Source organism: Mastigoproctus giganteus, chromosome 4, assembly GCF_048544385.1.
Source record: "Mastigoproctus giganteus isolate SK-2022 chromosome 4, ASM4854438v1, whole genome shotgun sequence".
NCBI classification, from domain to species: domain Eukaryota; kingdom Metazoa; phylum Arthropoda; class Arachnida; order Uropygi; family Thelyphonidae; genus Mastigoproctus; species Mastigoproctus giganteus.
Genome location: NC_143578.1, coordinates 144,664,486 through 144,689,262, shown reverse-complemented (window position 1 = coordinate 144,689,262; position 24,777 = coordinate 144,664,486). Strand labels below are relative to the sequence as shown.

The following is a 24,777-nucleotide window of genomic DNA, read 5'->3' as shown; positions in this document are numbered from 1 at the left end:
TGTGATACTACAGGATCTTGCCATGCAGTCCATACCATGTATGGACTGCACACCAAGATCAATACAAACAAGGGATGTGATATGACGGGTTTAAAAAAGGGATGACTGTCGGGTACCAGTCGAGGGTGGCAGTATTACGAAACCTGCAGTTCATGTGGGCTGTTTGCAGAGTGCTGTCTGTTTAAAGTGTTTGAAGAATGGATGGACAGTGGGCAGAGCAGCAGTCACCAGTGGTCAATGGCTGTACTCACACCTCATCAATGATTGTGCTGAATGAAGGCTGTCTCACCTGGTGCGAGCTGATACATGGAAAATGGTGGAATGGCTAACCACAGATTTTAACCAGGGAATGACGAGCAATGTTTAAAAGACTACGATCCATGAAATCTTCCTCCATATATACCCGTGGAGTAAGTGCCCAACAAGGAATCCATGCTTATGTCCACCCATTGCCAATGACACCTAAAGTTTGCACCTGAACGGAGTCATTAGACCATTCAGAACCAGAAATAAGTTGCTATTTCCTGTGAATCATTTTCCTTGCTATGCTGTGTGGATGGTAGACAGAGGTTATGGTGACAATCTGTGGAGAGAAATGACTCCAATTTCCTTGTCCAACATAAACAGGTAGGTGGCAACAGTGTTTTGGTATGGGAATGTTTTCCTGGGAATCTTGTGGAGCCTTTATACCCTTAGAACAGTGTTTCTCAAACTTTTTCGTTGGTGCGACACACTTTTAAAGACTAAAATTTCACAGCACACTATACATGGCAATCACTACTATACTCATATATTCACAAACAGGAAGTTATTTCTGTTGGGTATATTTAATAATACACTTATTATTTGTGTAGTATAGGTGAACAGATCTAGTACTCTTTATTTTTATTTATTATTAGGAATCAAACGTGACATTAAATTTACTGCCGGAAGGCACTCAGATCGGCGCAGATTAAATAAACGAATATTTTGTTTGAATTAATTTTATTATAAAACTTGGATTTATTAAGGTTATTATTATATTAAAACCATTCTTATACCATGTGAAAATTAATTATTATTATTTTTTGTCCTCGCCTTTTTCCCATTTTATATATGAGGTCAGCGGTTTTTTTTTTTTTTTTTTACTGTTTTGACATGAAATTTTTACGGGCGGATGCCCTTCCTGACGCCAACCCTTACCCTTTTTTATCCGGGCTGGGGATATGTGGTGGTCATTCCCTGACCTTCCGCATCCTCCGTATTTGGTGGTCACAGGCTCGAACCCCAGTCTAATCAGGAAGCGTGTGCTACGCACTGCTGCTCCTGCCCACCTGGCTACAGAGGTGCCTACCACGTGAAAATTAATAATATAGTTTATTAGGCTGCTCACCTAAATTACTATACATTAGGGTGAACAGCCTAATAAACTATATTATTAATTTTCACATGGTATAAGAGTGGTTTTAATATAATAATAACCTTAATGGAAAACAACATTGTAGCGTCCTTCCCTAAGTATATTGGATTTATTATTATATATTTTTTTTTAATTTGCATTTTCCTGTGTACACTTAAAGCATACTCATGGAACACTAATGTGCCAAGGTACACAGGTTGAGAAACACTGCCTTAGACCATACTCTGAATTCTAAAAACTACCTATCCATTGTGATTGATCAGGTACATTCTTCATGGTGATCATCTTCTGGGATGGCACAGGTGTGTTTCAGCAGGAGTGCACTGCCACATTGCTGGTATTGTTCGATAGTGGTTCACTGAACACAAAAGGGACATCTAGGTGCAACTTTGCTGTCAAATTTGCCAAATGTGAATCCCATGAAACATCTCTAGGATTATGTGGATTGACAGATCTGGCATTCGGATCCTCCAACGTGGACTATTGGCTATCTACAGGATGCAATCATGGTGACATGGTACAATACGGTACACTTCCTGTAGTGTTCAGAAGCCTTATAAAGTCCATGCCTTATTTTATGGGCGACAGCACTGGCAGCAAGAGATGGATATACCATATGCAAGAGAAGGATAGGCAGGTTGTTAAAGTTTTAACTGTGTGTATATATACACACACGAAGACTGCTCCAAAACTAATAGCTCAAAATTTTCAACTTCAACTGCCATTTCTTGGCTTCGACCCAATTTTCCCAGATCTTGTTGCAGTAGCTCACCCTGATGACTGTTGATAACCACCCACCCTGCCATTGTAACCTTTGTATCATCAGCAAACTTAGACATTAAGCCTGATATACCTTCATCAATATCATTGAAAAATATTGAAAACGGACCCACCACTGAACCCTGGTGAACTCCACTAATAACATTAGTTCACAAAGAGCAGTGCCCATTGAAAACCACTCTCTATCTCCTTCCATTTAACCATCTTTATCCATAGCAGTAACTTGCACTTAATGCCACATTGTTCGAGTTTTATATCTATATAATATAGGTGTGGATACACCATAGATAACTCTTAAGAAAAAACTACGATAGTAGTGTGGGAGGCATCATTTCCTCTATCTCATATTGTGCTTGTCCTTCACAACGAGTATTACACTACTTCGAATAAGTAACACTTCACCAATAGAGAAGACTATTGTTACTTATTCTCAGTGGGCACCACCACTCAGATGGCACCATTTCAAAGCTATTGGCCTGTCATCAGTGGGTGGGCAGGTACCCTGGTATTGCAGACATGATGACCCAGTTGTGAAGATAATCACACAATATGAGAGATGCCAAAAGGTTTATATAGTATTTAAAATAACTAAATGCAAAAAGGCATAATATGTTAAGAGTAAAAGTTTTATATCTATATAATATTGGTGTGGATATATAGATAGATAACTATAAATAACTCTTAAGAAAAAAACTACGATAGTAGTGTGGGGAAACATCATTTCCTCTGTTTTCCTTAAGAGTTATCTATGGTGTATCCACACCGATATTATATAGATATAAAACTCTTACTCTTAACATATTATGCCTTGTTGCATTTAGTTATTTCAAACTGTTCCAGTTTATACAGCACTCTTTTATGTGCAACAGTATCAAAAGCCTTCCTGAAATACATGAAGTCAAAATTATTTTTTGCATCCAGTTCCTTGGTAACATAGTAACCTATCAGATTGGTTAGACAAGACAAATCCATGCTGTGATTGCAGTACAATTGTATTCATGTCCAGATAGTCCTGCATTACTTCCTTAACCAGGACTCCATTATTTTCCCTGGAAGAGACGTAAACTAACAAGCCTGTAATTACTCATGATGCCTTTCCATATTTCATTATGAATTGAGGATATATTCACACTTTTCCAGACCATAGGTACCCCCCCCCCCTGAATCCAAGGATGCCCTCATAATTATGGTTAAGAGTTTGCTTACCTCTTTTCTGCCAAAATAATGCTAAAAAAGGAGTGACCTGTAGAAAAAAACTATTAAATGAGAATGAAAAATAAAAGTAACAGTCACTGGCATCAAGATAATGGTGCGCAAATTTGGCTATAATTCAAAAAGGGGGAATATGGCAAAAGTAAAACTTTATACATGATCAGGTATTTCTGATCATGTATTATATTCTGATTAAATACCTGATCATGTATTAAGTTTTACTTTTGATGTCATCAGATTTTATTCATATTTGCTCTACTCCTCCTTTTTGAATTATAGTCAAATGTGCCCACCCTTATCTGATGCCAGCGAACATTACTATTATTTTTCATTCTTCACAGGTCACTCTTTTTTTAATCATCTTTATGATATAACCTGCATTTTCTTCTCGACTTTTGGCATTTGTATAACTTACACTTCCATCTTTACATTTAACTGTTATATTTCTTACAATATACGAATATATACAACTGCATCATTTGCTGCTGATTTGCACACTCTGGTGCATTTGTCATATCCAACTTATTTTTATTTTTTCACTTTTTCTCCTGGTTTTGACTCACTAGTATTACATTTTATATCAATTTAAGAATTAGCTATCTGCTGCTTTGTGCAATGTTATTCTTTAAATTACAGCCACTTCTGTTTTATATCTTTAGATAGTCTTGTTTGTCACACAACCTGCCATACTTCTACATACTTTTTTGTTTTAAATTTAGCATGCATTTTTCTCATATTTCTGCTATCTTTTTCCTCTTGTCTTTTGGCATTTGTGTAACTTACACTTCCAGCTTCACATTTATATGTGTGTGTGTATGTATATATATATATATATTTATATACACACCAATGAGCCAAAACATTATGACCAGCGAGTCATTATGCATATTGAAGCAACTGCAGGTGAACTACAGAGTGTGCGCAGATCAGGACATGGTATAAAAAACACCTGATACTGAGCTCCGTTAATCAGTGTTACTCTTGTTCTTCAGATGGGAAAGGCAGCGGACTTAAGCAAGTTTCACAAAGGCTAAACTGTAATGGCCAGATGACTGGGTCAGAGCATATCCAAAACAGCATGGCTGGTGGGGCGCTCACAGTCAGCCGTGGTTAGCACCTACTGAAAGTGATCCAAGGAGGGAAAACCCACGAACCGCCAGTGAGGAGGTGTTGGACGACCATGGCTCATCGATGATCGAGGTGAGTGAAGGCTCTCAAGGATAGTACGTGGCAACAGAAGGGCGACTGTGGTGCAACTTGCCGGTAATTGGAATGCTGGTGGCAGGAGTAATGTGTCACAACACATAGTACATCAAACCCTGCTGAAAATGGGGCTGTGTAGCCTCAGGTCGCTCCAAGTGCCCATGCTAACCACAGTTCACTGGTGACAGAGGCTACAATAGGCATGCGAGCATTGAAACTGGACCTTGAGTGATTGGTAGAAGGTTGTCTGGTCTGATGAATCATGTTTCCTGTTGCACCATGTGGATGGATCGGTATGCGTGCATCATTTACCTGGGGAAGTGATGGCGCCTGGATGCACCATGGGATGAAAATAAGCCAGTGGCATGCTTTGGGCGATATTCTGCTGTGATACCCTGGGTCCAGTCATCCATGTGCCAGGCATTCTGATATCTACCACCTACCTAAACATCATTGCTAACCAGGTACACCCTTTCATGGCAATGGTCTTCCCCTCTGGCGGTGCTGTCTTTCAGCAGGATAATACGCATGCCACACCGCCCGGATTGTTTGAGACTGCTTCACGGAACATGAGGAAGACTTCCAGGTATTGCTCTGGCCTGCAAATTCCCCAGACATCAATCCCATCAAGCATCTCTGGTTTGTGTTTTAAACAGCAACTCCGATCTGTGGGATCCTTTAACTCCTTACAGGAGTTAAAACACGTAACCAGTAGATCCTTTAACTCCTTACAGGAGTTAAAGGATCTACTGGTTACGTGTTAGTACTAGATACCACAAGACACATTTAAAAATCTTGTAGCATCCATGCTTCGCCAGATACGAGCTGTTTTGGCTGCATGCGGAGGACCAATTAGGTAGGTGGTCATAATGTTTTGGCTCATCGGTGTATATATACCAGGTAGTTATAAAATAAGTTTCCCTATTCAGGAGACCCTAGTGTTAAAACTGTAAAAATCGGTGGGTAGGTCATTTAGGGTATGGGGTATCAATTTGTAGAAAAAAAAAAATTTGTTCAAATTTCCATCACCATGGTAGAAATTGGCACTGTAAACATGAGATGGAATACTTAACTTAGGATTAGATTTTAATATCAGAACTTAGAAAACTACAGATACAGTAAACCCTCGATTTAATGGACTAATAGGGGAGAAGGAGAGTCCGTTAAATCGAATGTAACCTGTGGGGGGGGGGGACATTTTTTTATTGTTCTTAAGGTAAAAAAAAAAAGCTTTAATACAATATACAGTACTGTACAATATAAAATTATGTTGCAATTTGGCCTTTGATTTACGGATATCAGAAACAGTTTTTTATTTTTTTTTTTTACGCCGTAAATTTCACAAACACGTGCTACTGAGACGCCTTGTTCTAATTTCTGTGCCTGCTACATTTAAGTTCACACACTTTCTTTTAACTCCTCTATCACTTGATGCCATTTTAAATTGTAAGGATTGAAAAATTATTTAATAAATAAAGTCAATTCAGAAATCACAGAAACACTGTATACAACCTGACTGCACGATAGGTTGAGGCAGACTGACACTGAAACAAAGCGAGTCAGTATACCTGCAGTTCAGCTCACAAGTCACTGTCTGCTCTTATTTGTTATCTGTATTCTGGGAAAACAGCTATTTGAACACGTTTTCAGAAAGAATAAAAAACAATTTCCTGACTACAATTTCGCAAATTTGATTATAAAAATAAAAGTAGGTAATTTAGAGGGGAACAGGTATCCTGTGTGTTATCAGACACTCAGCCTAAAACACTGATGGATCCAATATCTCTCTATTACAGAAGATTTAGGAGAAGTCTGGTTGGCCTGCCTCCCTAAAATCCACTCATGCACACCTTTTCGATGGTAAGCCCTGTTACGTCACTTAGGTGGCAACGAACGTGTAGAGTGGTTCTCTTCAAGACGCCTGGTCAGCGTGAAGAGGAAAAGACCAAACCCTCCAGCACATGACAGCACGACGAAACAAATGGCCCTCAGTCCCCAGCAGCTTTCACTCTCCCTCTTACAGCAGCGAGAGGATCAGAGTGGAAGCAGAGGGTGCTAAGAATCTCTGGGTACGACCAGGCTGTCATGCACGAAAACTGAACTTGGATGTTATAACGTAAGATTACTCATCGGTGAAGACAGGATATTAGAGCTGGAAAAGGAATTAGAAAATGAGAATTGGAATATCATTGGTTTGGCTGAAACAAGAAGAAGAAATGAATACTTATAAGTTTATAAAGTGGAACTCTGCTGTACACCAATGGAAATAGTGAAAGGAGTGAAGGTGGAGTTGGGTTTCTGGTCCATAAAGATTTTAAAAACAACATTTTGGAATTCAAAAGTAAATCACCAAGGGTGTCAAGACTAATACTCAAGATTTCTAGGAGGTACAAGCTAAAGGTTATAATGATTTATGCACCAACATCGAGCCATGATGATGAAGAGGTTGAAGAAATGTACACCGAAATTGAGAGTCTTCTAGATGAGTAGAAAACCCACTACACTATTATTATGGGAGACTTCAATGCTAAGGTTGGAAAAAGACAAAACAGCGCAGAAAGGGGAACTATAGGAAATTTTGGAATTGGTGAAAGAAGTGAAAGACTTGTGGAATTTGCAGAATCTCAAGGAATGTCAGTAATGAACACTTTTTTCAAGAAAAGGGTGAACAGAAAGTGGACATGGAAGAGTCCAAAAGGATTAACTACTAATGAAATTGACTTCATCCTCACTAACAGAAGATATATTGTGAATGATGTTACCGTCCTGAATAAGGTAAATGTTGGAAGTGATCACAGAATGGTAAGATGTACACTTGATATAGATGTAGGAAAGGAAAGGAAAAAACTGACTCGAGTAAATAATACAAAGGTCTTTGAGATAACAGAGGAGGAGAAAAAGCAGTATGTACTGGAACTTAAGAACAAGTTTGAGCTTCTGCAGACTGCTCAGGACCAAGATATCGACGAGAAATATTACAACTTTCTGAAAGTGATAAAGCCCAAGAAACCTATAGGGAAAAAGAAATCGAAAGAAGAAAAAATTAGTCAAGAAACACTTGTCATGATGAACCGAAGACGACAAATGAAAAGCAAGAAAAACACTGACAGGGAGAAAACTGAGTATACTGGGTTATGCAAAGCCATTAGAAAGAGAGTCAGAGAGGACATAAGAAGATTAACACAAGAAATGTACAACAAGCATTAAGGGAAAACAAAGGATTTAAATCAGCAGCCATGAGCAGTAATACAGAAAGACAAATGATACTGAAACTGAAGAATAGCGATAGTGTACTTATAAACAGCGGAGAAGGCATAATTCAAATAGCAGAAGACTACTATAGAGAATTATACAGGGAGCCAAGGGAATGATAGCAGCAGTAGGGAAGATGGATTGCAAAGTAGCAACACATACGACATACCCAATATTCTTCCTGATGAGGTAGAACATGCATTGAAGAAAATGAAGAATCAGAAAGCCCCGGGGGAAGATGAAGTTATTGTAGAGTTGTTAAAATTGGGAGGAAGAGACATAACACAAAAACTGGCAAGGCTCTTCACAAAGTGCATTAGAAAAGGTGTGACGCCTAAGCAGTGGAATAATGCAATCATAGTTTTGCTGCATAAGAAAGGAGATAAATCAGAAATTGGAAATTATAGACCAATTAGCTTGTTATCCCACGTCTACAAGTTGTTCACAAGGGTCATTACTAACAGATTAGAAAGAATACTTGATGAGAATCAACCGAAAGAGCAAACTGGCTTTAGGACAGGATTCTCAACTATGGATCACCTTCACGTAATATCACAGCTAATGGAGAAAGCAAATGAATAAGGCAATGTTCCGGGCACTGGAAAGACAAGGCATTGATACCCCATATATTATAATTTTGAAGAAAATATATGAGAGTGCTACCTCCTTTATTAGACTAGACAAAGCCAGTAGGAAATTTAAAATTGAGAAAGGAGTTCGACAAGGAGACACAATATCTCCGAAGCTGTTTACTGCTGCCCTTGAGGAAGCTTTCAGAAGATTAGACTGGTCGCAGAAAGGAGTCAATGTGAACAGAGAGTACCTAAACCATTTACGATTTGCAGATGACATTGTGGTCATAAGCCACGATCCCAAAGAATTAGAGGAAAATCTTAATCAGTTATGCACAGCTAGTAAGGATTTTGGAATAAAGATGAATATGACTAAAACAAAAGTAATGATGAACAAGTATGCCACTGAAAGGGAAATAATGATTGAAGGAGCAGTAATTGAAAAGGTGGTGTCATATACTTATCTGGGACAAGTTATTAGCTGTAATAATGATGAATGGCTGGAAGTCAAGAGAAGAATAAATTTTGGATGGATAGCATTCAGGAAATATAGTCACATACTGAAGAGCAATATCCCAGTTTGTCTGAAACGTAAAATAATGAACCAATGTATACTCCCCACCATGACTTATGGAAGTGAAACTTGGGCACTCACCAAAAGAATGGAAGAGAAGCTGAGAACTACACAGCGAAGAATGGAACGAATCATATTGGGAATCAGACTGTTAGATAAGAAGAGAAACACATGGATTAGGCAGCAAACTCAAGTAAAGGACATTCTTATCAAAACTAAAGAACTAAAATGGTTTTGGGCAGGACACATAGCTCGAAGACATGATGACAGATGGACTAAGAAAATAACAGAATGGTATCCAAGAAAAGCTAGAAGAAAACCTGGAAGACAAAGGCGGAGATGGATAGATGAAATTCATGAGTTTGTGGGTAGTAAATGGATGGCAAGTGCTCAAAACAGAAGGAACTGGAAAGTTGCTGGAGAGGCCTTCATCCTGCAGTGGAATGAAAATGGCTGATGATGATGATTATCAAAACAGGTAATTATTATTAATTTTTAATTAATAATAACACTGAAGTTTTGTATAACCTAAACAAAATAATATGGTCAAGATTAATATGTACATTACTGTATTATTATTTATCCGGTCTGTTACATCTGAAATCCGTTATTTCAGGGTCCGTTAAATCGAGGGTTTACTGTATTGTTCTATGTGCTTTCCTTCATTTGAGATGAATTCTGGAAATGGAGGACTGCGTGTGACACAGTTTCAAGTAGCATCTCATTGGGGATGTTGGCTACATGCTGTTTAATGCTTGCCTTCAAATCGACAAATATCTTTATGCCGCCACAGTAAATTCAGGTATCCCCATAGCCAGAACTGCAGAAAGTCTCTATAAATGATGCAATCGTTTCCGAATGTTGAACAGAGCAATTCTTTCACTTATCAACCACCGTGGGGAGGAGCACCATCTCGCATGAACGCTATGGTCTCCAAGCATTGCCTTTCTTGCAGAGCAGGAATAATGTGATCTCTTAGAAGAGTGCAGTACCATGCACCAATTACCGTACACCTTACAGGGCCATGAGGTGTAGACTCTTCAAAGAAAAATGGTCCGATAATAAACTCTACTGTGAATCCACACCATACTGTAACGTATGCACTTTGTAGTGGTCTTTTATGCACAGCAGATGGACAAGAAGTTCCCCATATTTGGCAGTTTTATGCATTTACAGCTCCTGAAGAGTGAAATGTGCCTAATCAGACCACAAGATCATTCAAGTCCATGTACTGTCACGTTCCATACGAGCCAGAAATCGTAGAGCAAAGTCTATTCAATTGCTGATCACAAGACTTTAGTTCTTGCGCTATGTGAATCTTGTACGGGAACCAGCGTAAAATCATTCGAAGCACTTTACATACAGTAGACTAAGGAAGGTTCAAGTCTCTTGACACAACTCTCGCACTACCGACTGGTAGTGTTTCGCATTCTGACCATTGCACTTCATCCACTGCCTCCATTCCGATACATGGTCATCCCCTGCCTGGAATTACACCTAACTCCCGGCGCCTCCGTAGCCAGGTGGGAAGGAGCAGCAGTGCGTAGCACACGCTTCTTGATTAGACCGGGGTTCGAGCCCGTCACCACCAAATACGGAGCATGCGGAAAGGTCAGGGAATGACCACCGCACCGGAGCAATATGGCCTTAGTTGCTAATGCTCCTAAAAAACAAATAACATAACAACACCTAACTCCCCGGTCACTTCAAATTTCTTTATTAGTTTTTGAAGCTCCACTGATGTCAAAGGTCCTTTACGCAAACCTTTAAATTTCCAATATTCACGTAGTGCTGCATTAGCATTACTATTATTCTGGTAGAACAGTTTTACTAAAAGAGCAAGTTCCTTTTTTGTAAGAGCCATAATGGTTATTGATGGTGGCGTTGGCTTTTTTGCTTTTATCTAACAGGATGTCATTTGCGTAAGCAGCGTGTCTTGAAGTAAATGACAACTTTTACATATGTGCAGTGCCGTTTTAACCCTAGTGGTGGAAATTTGAACTTTTTTTTTTTTTCTTCTAAAAATCGCTTCTCCATACCCTAAATGACATACCCACCAATTTTAAAGGCGCTAACTCTAACCGTTTTGACACTAGGGTCTCCTGAATAGGGAAACTTCTTTTATAACCACCCCGGGTATATAAATTAAAGCTTGTGGAAGCAAATGTTTCTTCATATGATAAAATATTTCTTCCATAGTGAGTGTACTTGTGAGAACATCCGGAAATGCGTTATCTAAGTGTAATTGTCAATTGAAAGATAAGGTCTGCAATGAGTTTATTTCTGTTGGGCTAATTATGATAAATATTTTCCCATTTAGGGATATAGAGGTATTGCCACTGTGGATGATTTGATAGGCTTCTTATCTTTACAGCATAATTTAATAAGAAGCTTGTTGATGGAAACAGAGTGAGGGATCAAAAGTTTCAGTGTATGTACTGGTGATGCAAAAAAATCTCCTAAAGTAATTTGTAAGCCATTATGATGAACTCTGTTAAGCCATTTTAAGGTGCTACTATCCACTAGTGTCAATTGGATATCAAGATCTGTCACATTCTACAGTTTTAAGAAGATATTAACAAAGCCAGTGTAGCCTAATCAGCATCTTCCTCTTGTGCAATACAGTGAAATATATGGTTAATACTTCTGAGGAAGTAAAGGCTAAATACAGAATGAAGGATGGATTTTTGTTTTGGATAGTCTTGTATTATAAAGTCTGCTACAAATATGCTCCCTGAAGTTTGATGGTAATGTACTTTCAATTAAAACTGAGAATTGTCATCACACTGCATGTGCTAGCTACTACTGCAACAAGAGAGAAAAATTTCAGTGCTTGTAATATCATTCATTCATTCTGAAAAATATAACAAATTAATATACATAGTATGCAACTTTAAACAAAGTACTAATGTCACACTCCAGTGGATCTTGAAATATTATTCAGCCAGCTGTCAAGGAAGAAAGAGCTGAAATTTTATCAGGCTCAAAATTGAAATTCTTACAGATTTAGATTAAGACATTACAATAAGAAATATTTAATTTCATCGTTTTATTCTAAATTCACCTTTTGTATTTTTTAAGAAAGCGTTTTTTTTTTTTTTTTTTATCATATTTCAAGTATTTCTTCCTCATCAATCAACTCTTTAGGGAGAGCTGTATTCAGATCTTCCTCCACCTCTTCTCCATTCAATGTCAAAGTTACTTTAACTTCTAAATGAGATGAGTTTAAGTGAAGGTAGATTCAAGGTACACTTTGAATGTGACTCTAAAAGTTATAGACAAGTGAATCTCTAAGCATGGAATAAGGCAGCCAAAGTAACCTCCATGGGCCATATATGGAAATTATTACTGATTTAAAGATTTAAGGTTTCCATGAAAATAAGATCCACATCATATTTCATTCATATAAAATTTGTTATGAAGAAAAGTTATGAAAATTCTGCATTAAGAATATTCTTAACCGAACAAGATGATAATTTATGAGGGGTGATCATTTAATTCGCAGACTGGTGCAAGATTTTACGTTTATCATGAGAACTTTCCATAACTGCCGCTATAGGCATTCTCCCTGATGGCTAGTGAGCAGACTCTGTGTGCACATGCCAGTACTTGTCAAGCTAGTGTTGTGTAGAGAGTTTTTTTTTTAACTACGTGTCACTGACTATCATTTTGAAGCAAGTATCATATTGGACATACAGACTGAACAGCGATATGCAATTTGTTATTGTGTCAGATGGGGCTTAAATGCATTGGAAACAGTTAAAGAGTGAATGAAGCATATGGTATTGAGTGCCTTGGTAGGACAGCCATATTTAAATGCCACAAGTGATTCATTGAAGGCCACAAGTCTGTTGCAGATAACCCAAGACCTGGTCAGCCTTCCTCCTCAACAACTCCTGAGCAAATTGCAAAAGCCCAGGAAATCTTGGATGAAGACAGGCGAATTACACTTTGTGAATTAGCTGTTAGAATGTCCATTTCATACAGTAGTGCTCACAATATTGTGAAAGATCACCTGAAAATGTCGCAGATTCCACACAATTTGACTCCAGAACAAAAACAGCAAAAAAAATTATCGATTGTTTTGAAACACAGGGTCAAAACTTAAATCAAATAGTGATTAAACTTGGATTTTTAACTATGATCCAGAGACAAAAGAACAGTTGAGTCAGTAAAAGCATTCTGATTCACCGACCTAAGAAATTTCAAGCTTCTCATTCAGCCGATAAACAAATGGTTATGTTTTTTGACATAAAAGGCATTTTTTTTACACATTTTGTGCCTTGTGGAACAAATATGAATAAGGAAGTATATTCTGAGGTTCTTGGAGTCAAACTTCGCCACGCCATTTGTGAGAAACGTCAAGAACTTTTTGGTGTGAAGTAGCTTCTCCATCAAGACAATGATAAACCCCATACGGCTAATATTGTGCAGCCAGTAATCACTGCCATAGCTGCCAAGGTATTGCTACATTCCCCTTATTCACCGGACATAGCCTCATGTGATTTCTTCCTGTTTCCATGTCTGATGAAAGCTCTGAAAGGCAAGTGTTCTGCATTCAACAACAATGGTCACAGCACCGCAATGGAAGCACTTTGCAGTCTTTCGAAAAATGGCTTGCAAGAAGCATTTAATGTGTGGTACAACAGTGGTGAAAGTGTGTAAAGTTCAAGGGGGAGTATTTCGAGAGGAAGAAATCCATAGAAGATTCAGATGATGACAATTAAGATAAGATCTTGCACCATTCCACGAATTAAATGATCATTCATCATACACAATTTTACAGCACATTTTATACAAATTATTCACCAGTACAAAGAACACTTCAAGTGACAGCAATCACAAACCTCAAAAAAGGTGGCAGTGTTGAACAAATTTTTATTATTTTTATGAACAAATAACAAGCAAATAATATACCTTCAACTGGTACTAAAGGAACTTCTACTCGTAAAAGGACAGGGGCACCCCAGCTATTAAATTCTGGACTTTTGCTATAGGACTCTCCATACATTTTGCCTATGAATAATGGATGCATAGACATTATAACAAAATGATGCACTCTGTGTCTATTTAAAGTAATAAAAATTTAATAGTAAATTCAAAATAAACAAATTTTAATTACTATTCTGAAGAAATAAAACACTCCTTATCTGCATACTAGGTTTAAGGAAATTCAGAGGCAGGGTTTCAGAGGATGAGTATGTTTTCTAACTCAACATGTTTTCCAACTAAAGGTTAGAAAACACTATGTTTTCTAACTATCAGCCTAAATAAATTAAATTAAATGTCTGATTGTAATTGGTCAAATATCCTAGCAGGAATATAATTTTAAGCTGAAGAAAAGGCATTACTGAATTAACAAACATGTGAAATCACAGATTAATAATAACAAAATGATAATAAAATAATAAAACAAAATAATTACAATTGAGGTTAAAATACAATAAAATAATACAAAAAACCTCCACATGATATGCAAAAATTTTCATTTCTGTCTTATATGTTGTAGTTATTTTAAGATTGGTCCAGTGGGGTATGGCATGAACTACTTCAGTCAAATCATCTAATTAGTTTGTTTGTTTCTTTGTTATTTGGTTTTTAGGAGCATTAGCAACTAAGGCCATATTGCTCTGGGGATATGTGGTGGTCATTCACTGACCTTTCCGCATCCTCCGTATTTGGTGGTTATGGGCTCAAACCCCGGTCTAATCAAGAAGTGTGTGCTCTGCACTGCTGCTCCTGCCCACCTGGCTACGGAGGCTCCCCATTTAACTAGTAAACCAGTTCACGAGTTTATCATACATAAGGCCTCTAATCAATAAGGTCCACAAGGTGATATGCTTGCTATACAGAATGAGAATAATTTTATTTTAAGGAAATTTCACAATAAATTTCTTTAAAAAAAAATGAAAAACCAGGGCATAGGCCTCTTTCAAGGTTTTTTGAGACAGTTTTTGAACAGTGAAAGCAAGGACACCAGGCAATTCTAACCTATATGGCAGGTGTGGTGAAGCATGGTCACGAGACACATGAACTTTGACTTGAACTGCAACTTCCAGGAAAATTCATGCCCCTTGATTAATAGGACATTATAATAATAATAAAAAAAAAAAAAGCAACCAAATATCAAATGATGATTTTAATACTGGTTGGAATTTTAAGGAACTTCACATGGTTTCTAACTTTTATTCATACAGAAATAAACAGATAGCTATATCCTGAGTTATGAAAATACCAAAAATCCCAAGAAAAAAATTGTGCCCTCATTCATGCATTCTTTTACTACCGAGCAGGAAAGTTTGCTTCCAAAACTTTATTCATTAATGAGCATTTTAAGTGTAGTTAAAATAAAACAACCTAACTAATTCTGAAATTGCTTGATTTGAAAAGTAAATTTTTACTGCCCACATGAATTTTATTTATTAACCCCTTCCCAGAACATTTTTTTCCTGAAAATATGCCATAACGGATAGACTTTTTTTTTATTTTACAGATTAAAAGTATGCATCATGCAAATACTCATTGTATAGTTTTTGTGTTTTTTATAAATTTTTTAGTAGAAAATACATGGGAGTAATTAACCCATTTGGGCTATCCCGAGTTATCTCATGTATGTCAAAAAGTTTTAAAATTACACAGATTTTTTTAATAAATTAGCACTTGAGCTAATAGAAAGGAATAGAAAAACACTCTTCACTACTCATTAATATAAATAAATTTAAAAAATCAAGCAGAATGCACAAGCAGTAACCTCTCACCACAAGCAATAATCGTGAACTAACTACATTCTGACACACGGTGGCAGTTCAAGAGGGTGGCGAAATATTTTTCGATATAGTTTTCTAATTGGTTAACACTTATCAGTATTCAGCATTTAGGACGGCAAATTTTATTTTGCTTACTGGTGACACATAGGAATGCACACTATTGTTCTGACATTGCTGTACAATAAGTAAATATATACCGTATTTCCCCATGTATAAGACGCACCTTAATTTTGGGGCCCGAAATTTGGAAAAAAATGTATTACATAAAGTTATTGAACTCAAGTTTTATTCATCATAAAATTAATACAACTCATCACTGTGAAAACTCCCATCATTAGCTTGTCCTCATCTGTGTCTGATGACAAATCACTGTCTTCATATATTGCCTCGTCCTCAGTTCCATCATGAAATGCCACACTTCTTAAATGACTTGACAACGATCTCAATCTTGATATTATCCTAGGATCTTTTCACCCAGGTACAAACTTCTCCTATAGTTAGTTTCTTAACTCTTTGTTTTTTGCTCTGCAGCAATCTTCTTTGTATTTTTTGTTGTGTGCCCTGAACTGATCAAGCACCAATAGAGCCCACCTGGTCTCCTGCTCCAAACTTTCTCAAACCTTTCAAACCTTTCTCAAACTTTCTTCATCCCATCCTGATCCAACCCTTGTCATGAACGTGGACAAATCACTCCTCGAGGAATGTCTTCTTTTGGCATTTTTTGTGTTTGAAAATCAACATAGGAAGCATCTTGGTTCCGTCGGCACAACAAGCTAGAACAACTGTATAATGGCTCTTTTCATGTCCACTTGTCTTCACAGTTACAGTTTTCACCCCCTTCTTATCAACAGTTCTGTTACTTGGGAGATCAAATTGAAGGGGGACTTTGTCCATATTTGCAATTTGTCCCAACTCAAACTGATGTGTCTTCTGACATTGAATGACAAAACGATGAAATTCAAGGACCTTCTGCTCATAGCTTTCAGGCATCTTTTGGGCAAGTCTGGTGCATGTACACATGCTTAGTCCATTCCGTTTCATGAACCTGAAGCACCAATTGTGTCCTCCTTTGAAATCAGTAACTTCTTTTTCATCAGCAATTCTTCTTGCCTCATGCTGAACCATCTTTGTGGACACAGGAATCCCAATTGCTCTTTGCTCCTCAATCCACATCTTCAATTCCCTTCTAAATCAGGCCATTTTTCTGACTTGCCTCTCATGGCCTTCTTCTGCTGTGGCGTTTTCAGTAGGGTTTCTTCTTCCCGTAGCCAGTCTCTGATTGTTTTCTCAGTTGGAGGAGGACCAAATTGACATTCAGCAGCACGATTTCCATTCACTTTTGCAAACTAGATCACTTTTAACTTTAATTCAGCACTGTACGAAAATCTTTTCTGAGCCATTTCTGGGCAGAACATGGCAAAACGTAATCTAATATACCGGTAACAAGTGCGAAACAATGAGCGCAAAGACAACAAGCGCAAAAAAGTGGGAAATGCAAGTAAAAAAAAAATCTACAACCACTGTATAAGACGCACCCAGTTTTTAGACACCAAATTTTTCGAAAAAAGGTGCGTCTTATACATGGGGAAATACGGTAAGTAAAATGAAAGCCAGTCGTCTGCTGCCAGGCATAAGAAAATCCTGAGAAATCTCGGGATTTATCTGGCTAATGCAAAATTAGCCAGATAAATGCCTGAGAAAATAGGTTTAAATCCTAAATTTGAAGGTATTATTGTTTGCTTCGGGTATTATTGTATCCCGAGATATTTCGTGTAGTTCCAAATAACTTTTAAAACTAAAAACGAATTATCTCGGGATAATCCACGAAGGAGTTAAAGGTCACCAAAATGCACTTCAGAGGCTTGCATCTCTCAATCATGCCCAACATACTCAAATGATCAAACGGGTGCAAAATGATCCTAACCAATGATGAAATTTGGAGGGATTACGGTATGCAATTAAACATCAAGTCAAAATGTTTCAAAGATTTCTATTATAAATGTGTGGTACTCTCATTAATAAAATAATATAATTAAGATCAGTTGAAGATGTATGACAAAGTCAGAAAAAATGTATTAAAAGCAGAGAAGCTCTAAGTAAACTTAAAGCCACATGCCAACACAGAATTGGTGTGGCACAAAATAGTTGGATATAAAGGTAAAGTGACAGTGGGAGTATGATACAGATTGTGAAGATTATGACATGAGCCTCTACATGCATATGAAATAAGCAAGCAATTTTCAATGTCTTATTTTGGGAAATTTAAATTAGTTTCTTATTTATCAGAGAAATGGCTGGAAAACTCACCATGTGGGACAAAATTTTGGCATAAACTAGGTTATTTCTTGTATCAGAAGTTAGGGAAAATACTAGACGTAAAAATATCCAAGATCAAAAGATTCATTACTCACAAACCAGATGAAATCATAGAGCTATAGTATTCAAGAACCATTAACAAGAAGTGATCACACTTTAGGTGAAAGACCATTGCAACCTCTTTCTTCATTCTAATAGATGGAAAAAAGAGGTTGCAATTATTAAAAGTAAAGGCATGGGTTTTAATTTCAAGAAAGAGGGATGTGATTGTTTAAAATGCTAAATAACATCCATACCAGGCAAACAGCAGAGGGGAAGGGGAATACATTAAAATTATGGAATATGTTTAAAGCAATAGTCAGAGAAGTCAGGAATGCATACATATCTTTAAGAAAATACATGTTGAGGAGGATTCCAAGATGGATGAATACAGAGCAGTATCCAACAGAATTTAACTGAACACTTAGTTTTATGGAAGTCTATCAGATAAGATTTTAATGCAGGAAAAGCCTCAGAATACATTATGGTTTGCAAGTAAAAACAAAGTTGATGTTTTCTGAGGCTAGTTTAATTGAATATAGTTCAGCCATACATATGCTACATTTGACCAGGAGAGATAGAGAAATGGAAAAGTCAGGAAATATCAGCTAGTGCTCTGACTGCTGATTTTGTCATTGACACATCAACACTGTGAATCACAGGGAGGCACATGTCTGGACCACGGAGGAATAGGCACATGGCTTTGAGTGAAATATATTATCTAGCTTTTCCTCCAACTGTTCTTTAATTCCCACAATCAAATTCCAGTCGGTCAATTTTTTTTTTACTGAAAATCGGCTGTTTTTTTTTTTTCTATTTGTCCAATCAGTTGATTAATCAATTGATTGACAAAGAAGTATGGTCACATTGGACAAACAGAAAGACTGTATTTTTGTTGCATAATTGAGTAATAACATAACTCATCAACAGTCAAACCATCGATATCAAGTGGACAAATCTGATTTATCCCTTTCCTTCTGGAGTTTATATAAGTAAAGAAGTCTTTGCATCCTTTGCCTTTTAATGAACTAATGTTATCAGTGGAGTACCCCAGGATTTGGTGTTGGGACTATTGTTGTTTTCTATATTTATCAATAATATTGATGAAGGCATATCAGACTAAATGATGAAGTTTGAAGGTGATACAAAAGTTGGCAGGGTGGTGATTAATGATAGTAATAACAGTATGCTAATGCGACAGGATCTAGAAAAGTTACACAGATGGGGTGAGAAGTGGCAATTGAATTTTAACATTGATAAATGCAAAATACTGCATATGGGTACAGTAATCCCAGAGTAACATCCCAACTCCATGATACTACACTCAGGGTAGTGGGAAATGAAAAGACCTGAGGTTGGGGGGGGGGGGGGGCAATTTGGCAGTTAGATATTCAGCCAGCCTGCCAGGACAGCTCATGGGGTTTTGTCAATGATATACAGGAATTTTGCTAGCATGAATAAGGAGGTGATTATACCATTGTATAAGGCAATGGTGCAGCCTGACCATTGTATAAGGCAATGGTGCAGCCTGACCACTGTATAAGGGAATGGTCAGGCCGCATCTTGACTACTGCATACTGGTCTGGAAGCCTCATTTTAAGAAGGATGCAGAGCTGCTAAAATGAGTACAGAGAAGAGTGAACAAGATTGGTGAGGGAAACAAAGGGGTATTCTTATCAAGAATGGCTTCAGTTCTGCAAATTGCAGCATCTGAAATTAGACTAGCAAATTGATCTGATTGCGGTGTTTAAGGCTTTGAATAGATTGAGGAAGCTCAATGTTGATGCAATTCTTCCTCTTTCTCAGACCACACGAGGGGGCACAAATTCAAATTGAGAAAGGATGGTTGCAGAACAGACATGCTGGCTAAAGACAACCATGTTGTCTTTATCCAGCAGGTGGTCAACTGCTAGAACAAACTTCCATCTGTTGTTGTGAAAGTTGATAGCTTAAATAAATCAAAGAACTAGACAAACTTTTGGAGGTAATGAATAGGTGAAATGGGAGGTCTCTCTCTCTCTCTCTCTCTCTCTCTCTCTCTTTTGTTTTTTTTTTTTTTGCTAATGCTGTATAAGCTTACTTTCTTGCATCACTTTCCACTGATAATGTTAATCTTCTAGAAACAGTAATTGACATTTCTTATTCATGATAAAAGTATTTTCATTGCTAACTTTTAGGTAATTATAAAACAACTAAAAATATATACACATGATTAAAATTAAAACTCGGAAAATATCTTTTACCTCCCTTCTGTGTTATCATTGCCCACATATCCCTCCATCCTATAACATGAGCTTTCTTACTTCCTAGTTTCTTTAAGAGCTCTCTAGCAGGTTGCTTCATCTGAAATGTACCCTCATCCTGGAATTATGAGAGAATACTAATAAGAATACTGTGATTAATATACATTATTATTCAACAAATTTTTGAATTTGTTACAAGCTGTAATGGACCTGTAAATTCAAAACTACCTATGGCACTAAAGGTAATAATAAGGACACATCAAATTGAACAAAAAATTAACATTGGTAACTCATGTGGATACTGCATAAGATATTTTAACAATTTCCCCTAAACTATCTAAAAAGCAGTTAAGTAGAGTTTTCTTCTTCCCCTCCCCCATTTTCTTGAAGACTACAACCTCAAAAAATTTATTCCCAAAGTCATGTGTTTTTTAGTCATGAACTTGAGCATCCTTCTTTTGCATGAACTTCTCCATTGGAACAAATGCATTTATAGCTTCAAGGACATATTTATTATAATGAACTCATAAACAACTAACAGTGTACACTCTCTCTCCAGTTGGTATTAATAGCAGAATTAAAGCAAGAAAGTAAGCTTTATACAGCATCAGCCAAAAAAAAAATCTCATATCACCTGTCCATTCCCAAGCAGCTTGTCCTTGAATTTATTCAAACTGAACACTTCTACAATACCAAATGGATGTTCCAACAATCAACTACTTGCTGGCTGAAAGCAAATTTCCACACATCTGTCCTGCACCCATTCTTCCTCAATTTGAATTTATACTCCCTTGTGTGTGCACGTGTATCTGCGCAAGAGGAAAGATTTCATTGGAAATGAGCTTTCTCAATCCATTAAAAAAGCCTTAGACTGGCACCCATTGTTCTATATATTTCTTCCAAGCACAGAAACATTTCTGAAAGTCACCTTCTGCAAGCCCTTTTAACAGTTGCGTAGTTTTTTTCCGAATGTCTTCAATAGATTGAAAATGGTTTCTCTCAAGTACACTTTTCAGTGTACAATTATCTGGTAAGAAATTTAAATCTTCCAAAAGAATCTGCAGAACTCCTTGGTTCTAGAATTAAGTCAAAAAATCTTCTAGCAGATGGGATGCTTTTCTCATGGCACAAACACAGAAAATAAGAACTAGTCCCCAAATTTTCTGAGGACAATTCTATAGTTTTTTGCAGTAACATAAATGACTTAATTATCTATTTAGGAATTAGTTACAATCCTATACAGTTGAAACTTTTTATTGACTCAAAGAGGAGTCTCAAAAATGTGTTCCAATGGAAATAAATGAGTCAATTCTAGTAGTTCCCTCTGTGCATTTGAAAGAAACATACAAGAACTGAAAAAAATTGTTGACAAATAATTAAGAATGAAGAACATGGTTGGTTGGTTGGTCTATGCTGACTTTAAAGTGATAGGCATGTTACTTGCCTATCACATTAAATGGCTTGCTTTTTGTGTGAGTGGGATGGTTGGGCACTGGAATGTATGGTCTGGCTAAAGAAGGGCAGTTTGTTGCCTGGATCAAAGAACATAGTTCATAAGCCTCTGGTAGACTGCAAACTATGCTCCTTCACTCTTGGACATCAAACTGGGTTTGACGAAATATTTTGTGAAATCTTTATCTCAGGAAGTTACCTGCTTCAACTACTTTTGTACTAAATTCCCATCAATCATCCAAGAGAAGCTAAAATACGGTATTTTTGTTGGACCTCAAATTTACAAACTGATTAGGGACCAAGATTTTTAGGAAACGAAGAATAAAAGAGAAAAACAAGCATGAGTTTCAGGTCTGTTGTTGAGAACATTTTAGGGAAGAACAAGAATCCAGACAACAAGAATATAGTTGAAAATATTTTGGCAAACTTCAAGAAGCTGGGCTGCAACATGAGTGTCAAGGTACATTTTTACACTTCCACATTGACTACTTCCCAGAAGATCTAGGAAGTATTAGTGAAGAACAAGGCGAGAAGTTTCACCAGGGCATTAAAGACATGAAGAGAGGGTACCAGGGGAAGTGGAATGTCAACATGATGGCTGACTGCTGCTGGATGCTGAAGAGGGACTGAAAAGTATAAGGATCTGCAAGAAAGTCAAAATGCAAAAATCTGACCCATTGTAAATCAGTTTTTAAAATGAGAGGTAACTGCTGTTTAGTGGACTTTTTACCACACTGCCCTTTTTTAATAGTGTTGTTTTTAAAATGTATCTAAATAAAAAATATCTGGTAAAAAGTAGAATTTTGATATAATTTCGGTGCACAAATTCTGCCAAAATTAACAAAAATTTGTGAAAAATCAAATTCTATTTTGTGATTTTTAAAGAAACTTATGATGGAAACAAAGGGAAATCATTTTTTGAAATCGGCATTAGAAATACCCTTTTCTGAGAAATCGTCAGTGAATTGTTTTCAAAATGCAGAGTAGTGGTATCTTAGAGTATCCTCATATTACACAAAGGTCCAATCTGATTTATTTTCTTCTTCATTGTATTTATATACATGAAAAACTCCTTGTCCCTAACCTTTGGGGATTTTTGCAGACCTTTGCGGAATTAACAAGTACAGGTCACTGTTGAAAAAAAGCCGTGAATTAGGGCTGAATTCGAGAGTGTCTGCAATTCTGCCCAGATATGATAGGAGGGAGTATATGATGAGAGCCCAGTCGATCAATTCAGCCCTGGAAAGATTGTGCAAGGCTCAAGGGGTTGAATTTTTTTCTCAGCTGGTCTGTGCTTGTTAACAGGAGAGACTGCTTCTACAGGAATGGGATACACTTAAATAGAAAGGGTGCAAGAATATTTGCTGTGCTATTGAGGCAGTGTTAGGTGGGTCGGAAAACTGCTAGCTTGGGGGGGGATAGAAGGACTAATAGATTAACAGTAGCCACTGGTAGAGGTGAAAGTGATTCTTGCAGAGCTTCTGATGGAATCAGCAGCAGCCTGGAAAACAAGATGCGGGGTATTTCAGAGACTGCTGGGAGTCATTGCGGTATAAGTAAACACATGGGTTGTGTTAGGATAGCTAAGAATAGGAACAGGTTCATGTATACTTGCATGTACACCAATGTTGGGAGTTTGGTAAATAAATTTGATGAATTTGAGGTATTGCTCAAAACATCAAAGGCAGATATTGTGGCGATTTCAGAGACGTGGTGTCACACAGATATAAGGAATGCAGAACTGGAATTTGGGGAGTACAATGTCTACAGAAAGGATAGACAGAGTAGGAAGGATGGAGAGGTTATGCTATTAGTTAAGAAACACATAAAATTCAAGGAAGTGAAGCCAGTCGACATCGCTGGACAGTGCAGTGTCGAGTCAGTTTGGTGTGACATAAGCATTGGGAGATCAAATTTGAGAGTAGGAGTGTGCTATAGGCCTAATGACTCTGATGAGTATAATAAGAAACCGTACAGGGAAATAGAGTGGGCCAGTAAATCAGAGAGTCTTATAATGGGGGATTTTAATTTCCCAGATATTGACTGGAATTTGTGGGTTAGTCACTCACACACTAGCAAGGCTTTTGTGGATTTATTGGATGATTGTTTTCTACATCAGCATGTTCGGGAGGCAACTAGAGGGAGTAATACTCTTGATTTGATTATCAGTAGTGTTTCTTCATGCATTAAGAATCTGCAGATAAAGGAACCACTAGGTGGCAGCAATCACAGTGTGCTAAAGTGGGATTTACTCAAAGAGGTAACTACCATCAGGCATAAAGGGAAGGGTTTTTGCTTTCGTAAAGGCGACTATGATGGTCTGAGACAGTATATAAATTCTGTACGGTGGGACCAACTAATGATGTTATCAACAGCAAATTCAAAATGGGAAGCATTCAAAGAACTTATCTTGGAAACTACTAGGCTTTACATACCAACTAAGAAATATTTTTCAAGGTTTAGGCCTAGATGGATGTCAGATGAACTAATGAGACATTAGCATTAGTAGAGGCATATGATGCAAGAAATCAAGCTTATGCAGCATCAGCCAAAAAAAAAACCACTTCCATTTCACTCCTCCATTCGTTCGAAATACCTTTCCAGCTGAGCCTTAAATTTATTTATGTTATCAACTTCCACAACAAGGGATGAAAGTCTGTTCCACCAACCAACTACCCGCTGGCAAAAGGCAAATTTCCGCATATCTATCCTACATCTGTCTTTCCTCAATCTGAATTTATGCCCTCTCAGGTGATTATTCTGAGCAAGAGGAAGAATCCTATCGGCGTTCAGCATGCTCAATGCCGATGACAGAGAGTGGTAATCAATGGGCACTGCTCATCGTGGACTAATGTTCTTAGTGGAGTCCCTCAGGGTTCAGTGTTGGGTCCATTGTTGTTTTCTGTATTTATAAATGATATTGATGATGGTATATCAAGCTTAATGTCTAAGTTTGCAGACGATACAA

General features: G+C 37.3%; 1 protein-coding gene across 7 annotated transcripts in view; it reads right to left on the bottom strand.

The window, feature by feature from the left end:
- The window catches only part of LOC150087109 (protein O-linked-mannose beta-1,2-N-acetylglucosaminyltransferase 1-like), a 637,681-nt gene that overhangs the window by 235,106 nt on the left and 377,798 nt on the right, over positions 1-24,777 (bottom strand). For all 7 annotated transcript variants that reach the window (XM_090372960.1, XM_090372959.1, XM_090372965.1 and 4 more), the window contains 2 exons: positions 20,358-20,475; positions 13,910-14,008 (listed from right to left, as the gene is read on the bottom strand). In XM_090372960.1, coding sequence (XP_090229086.1) covers positions 13,910-14,008; positions 20,358-20,475 — 217 coding nt within the window. The remainder of the gene's footprint in view (positions 1-13,909; positions 14,009-20,357; positions 20,476-24,777) is intronic.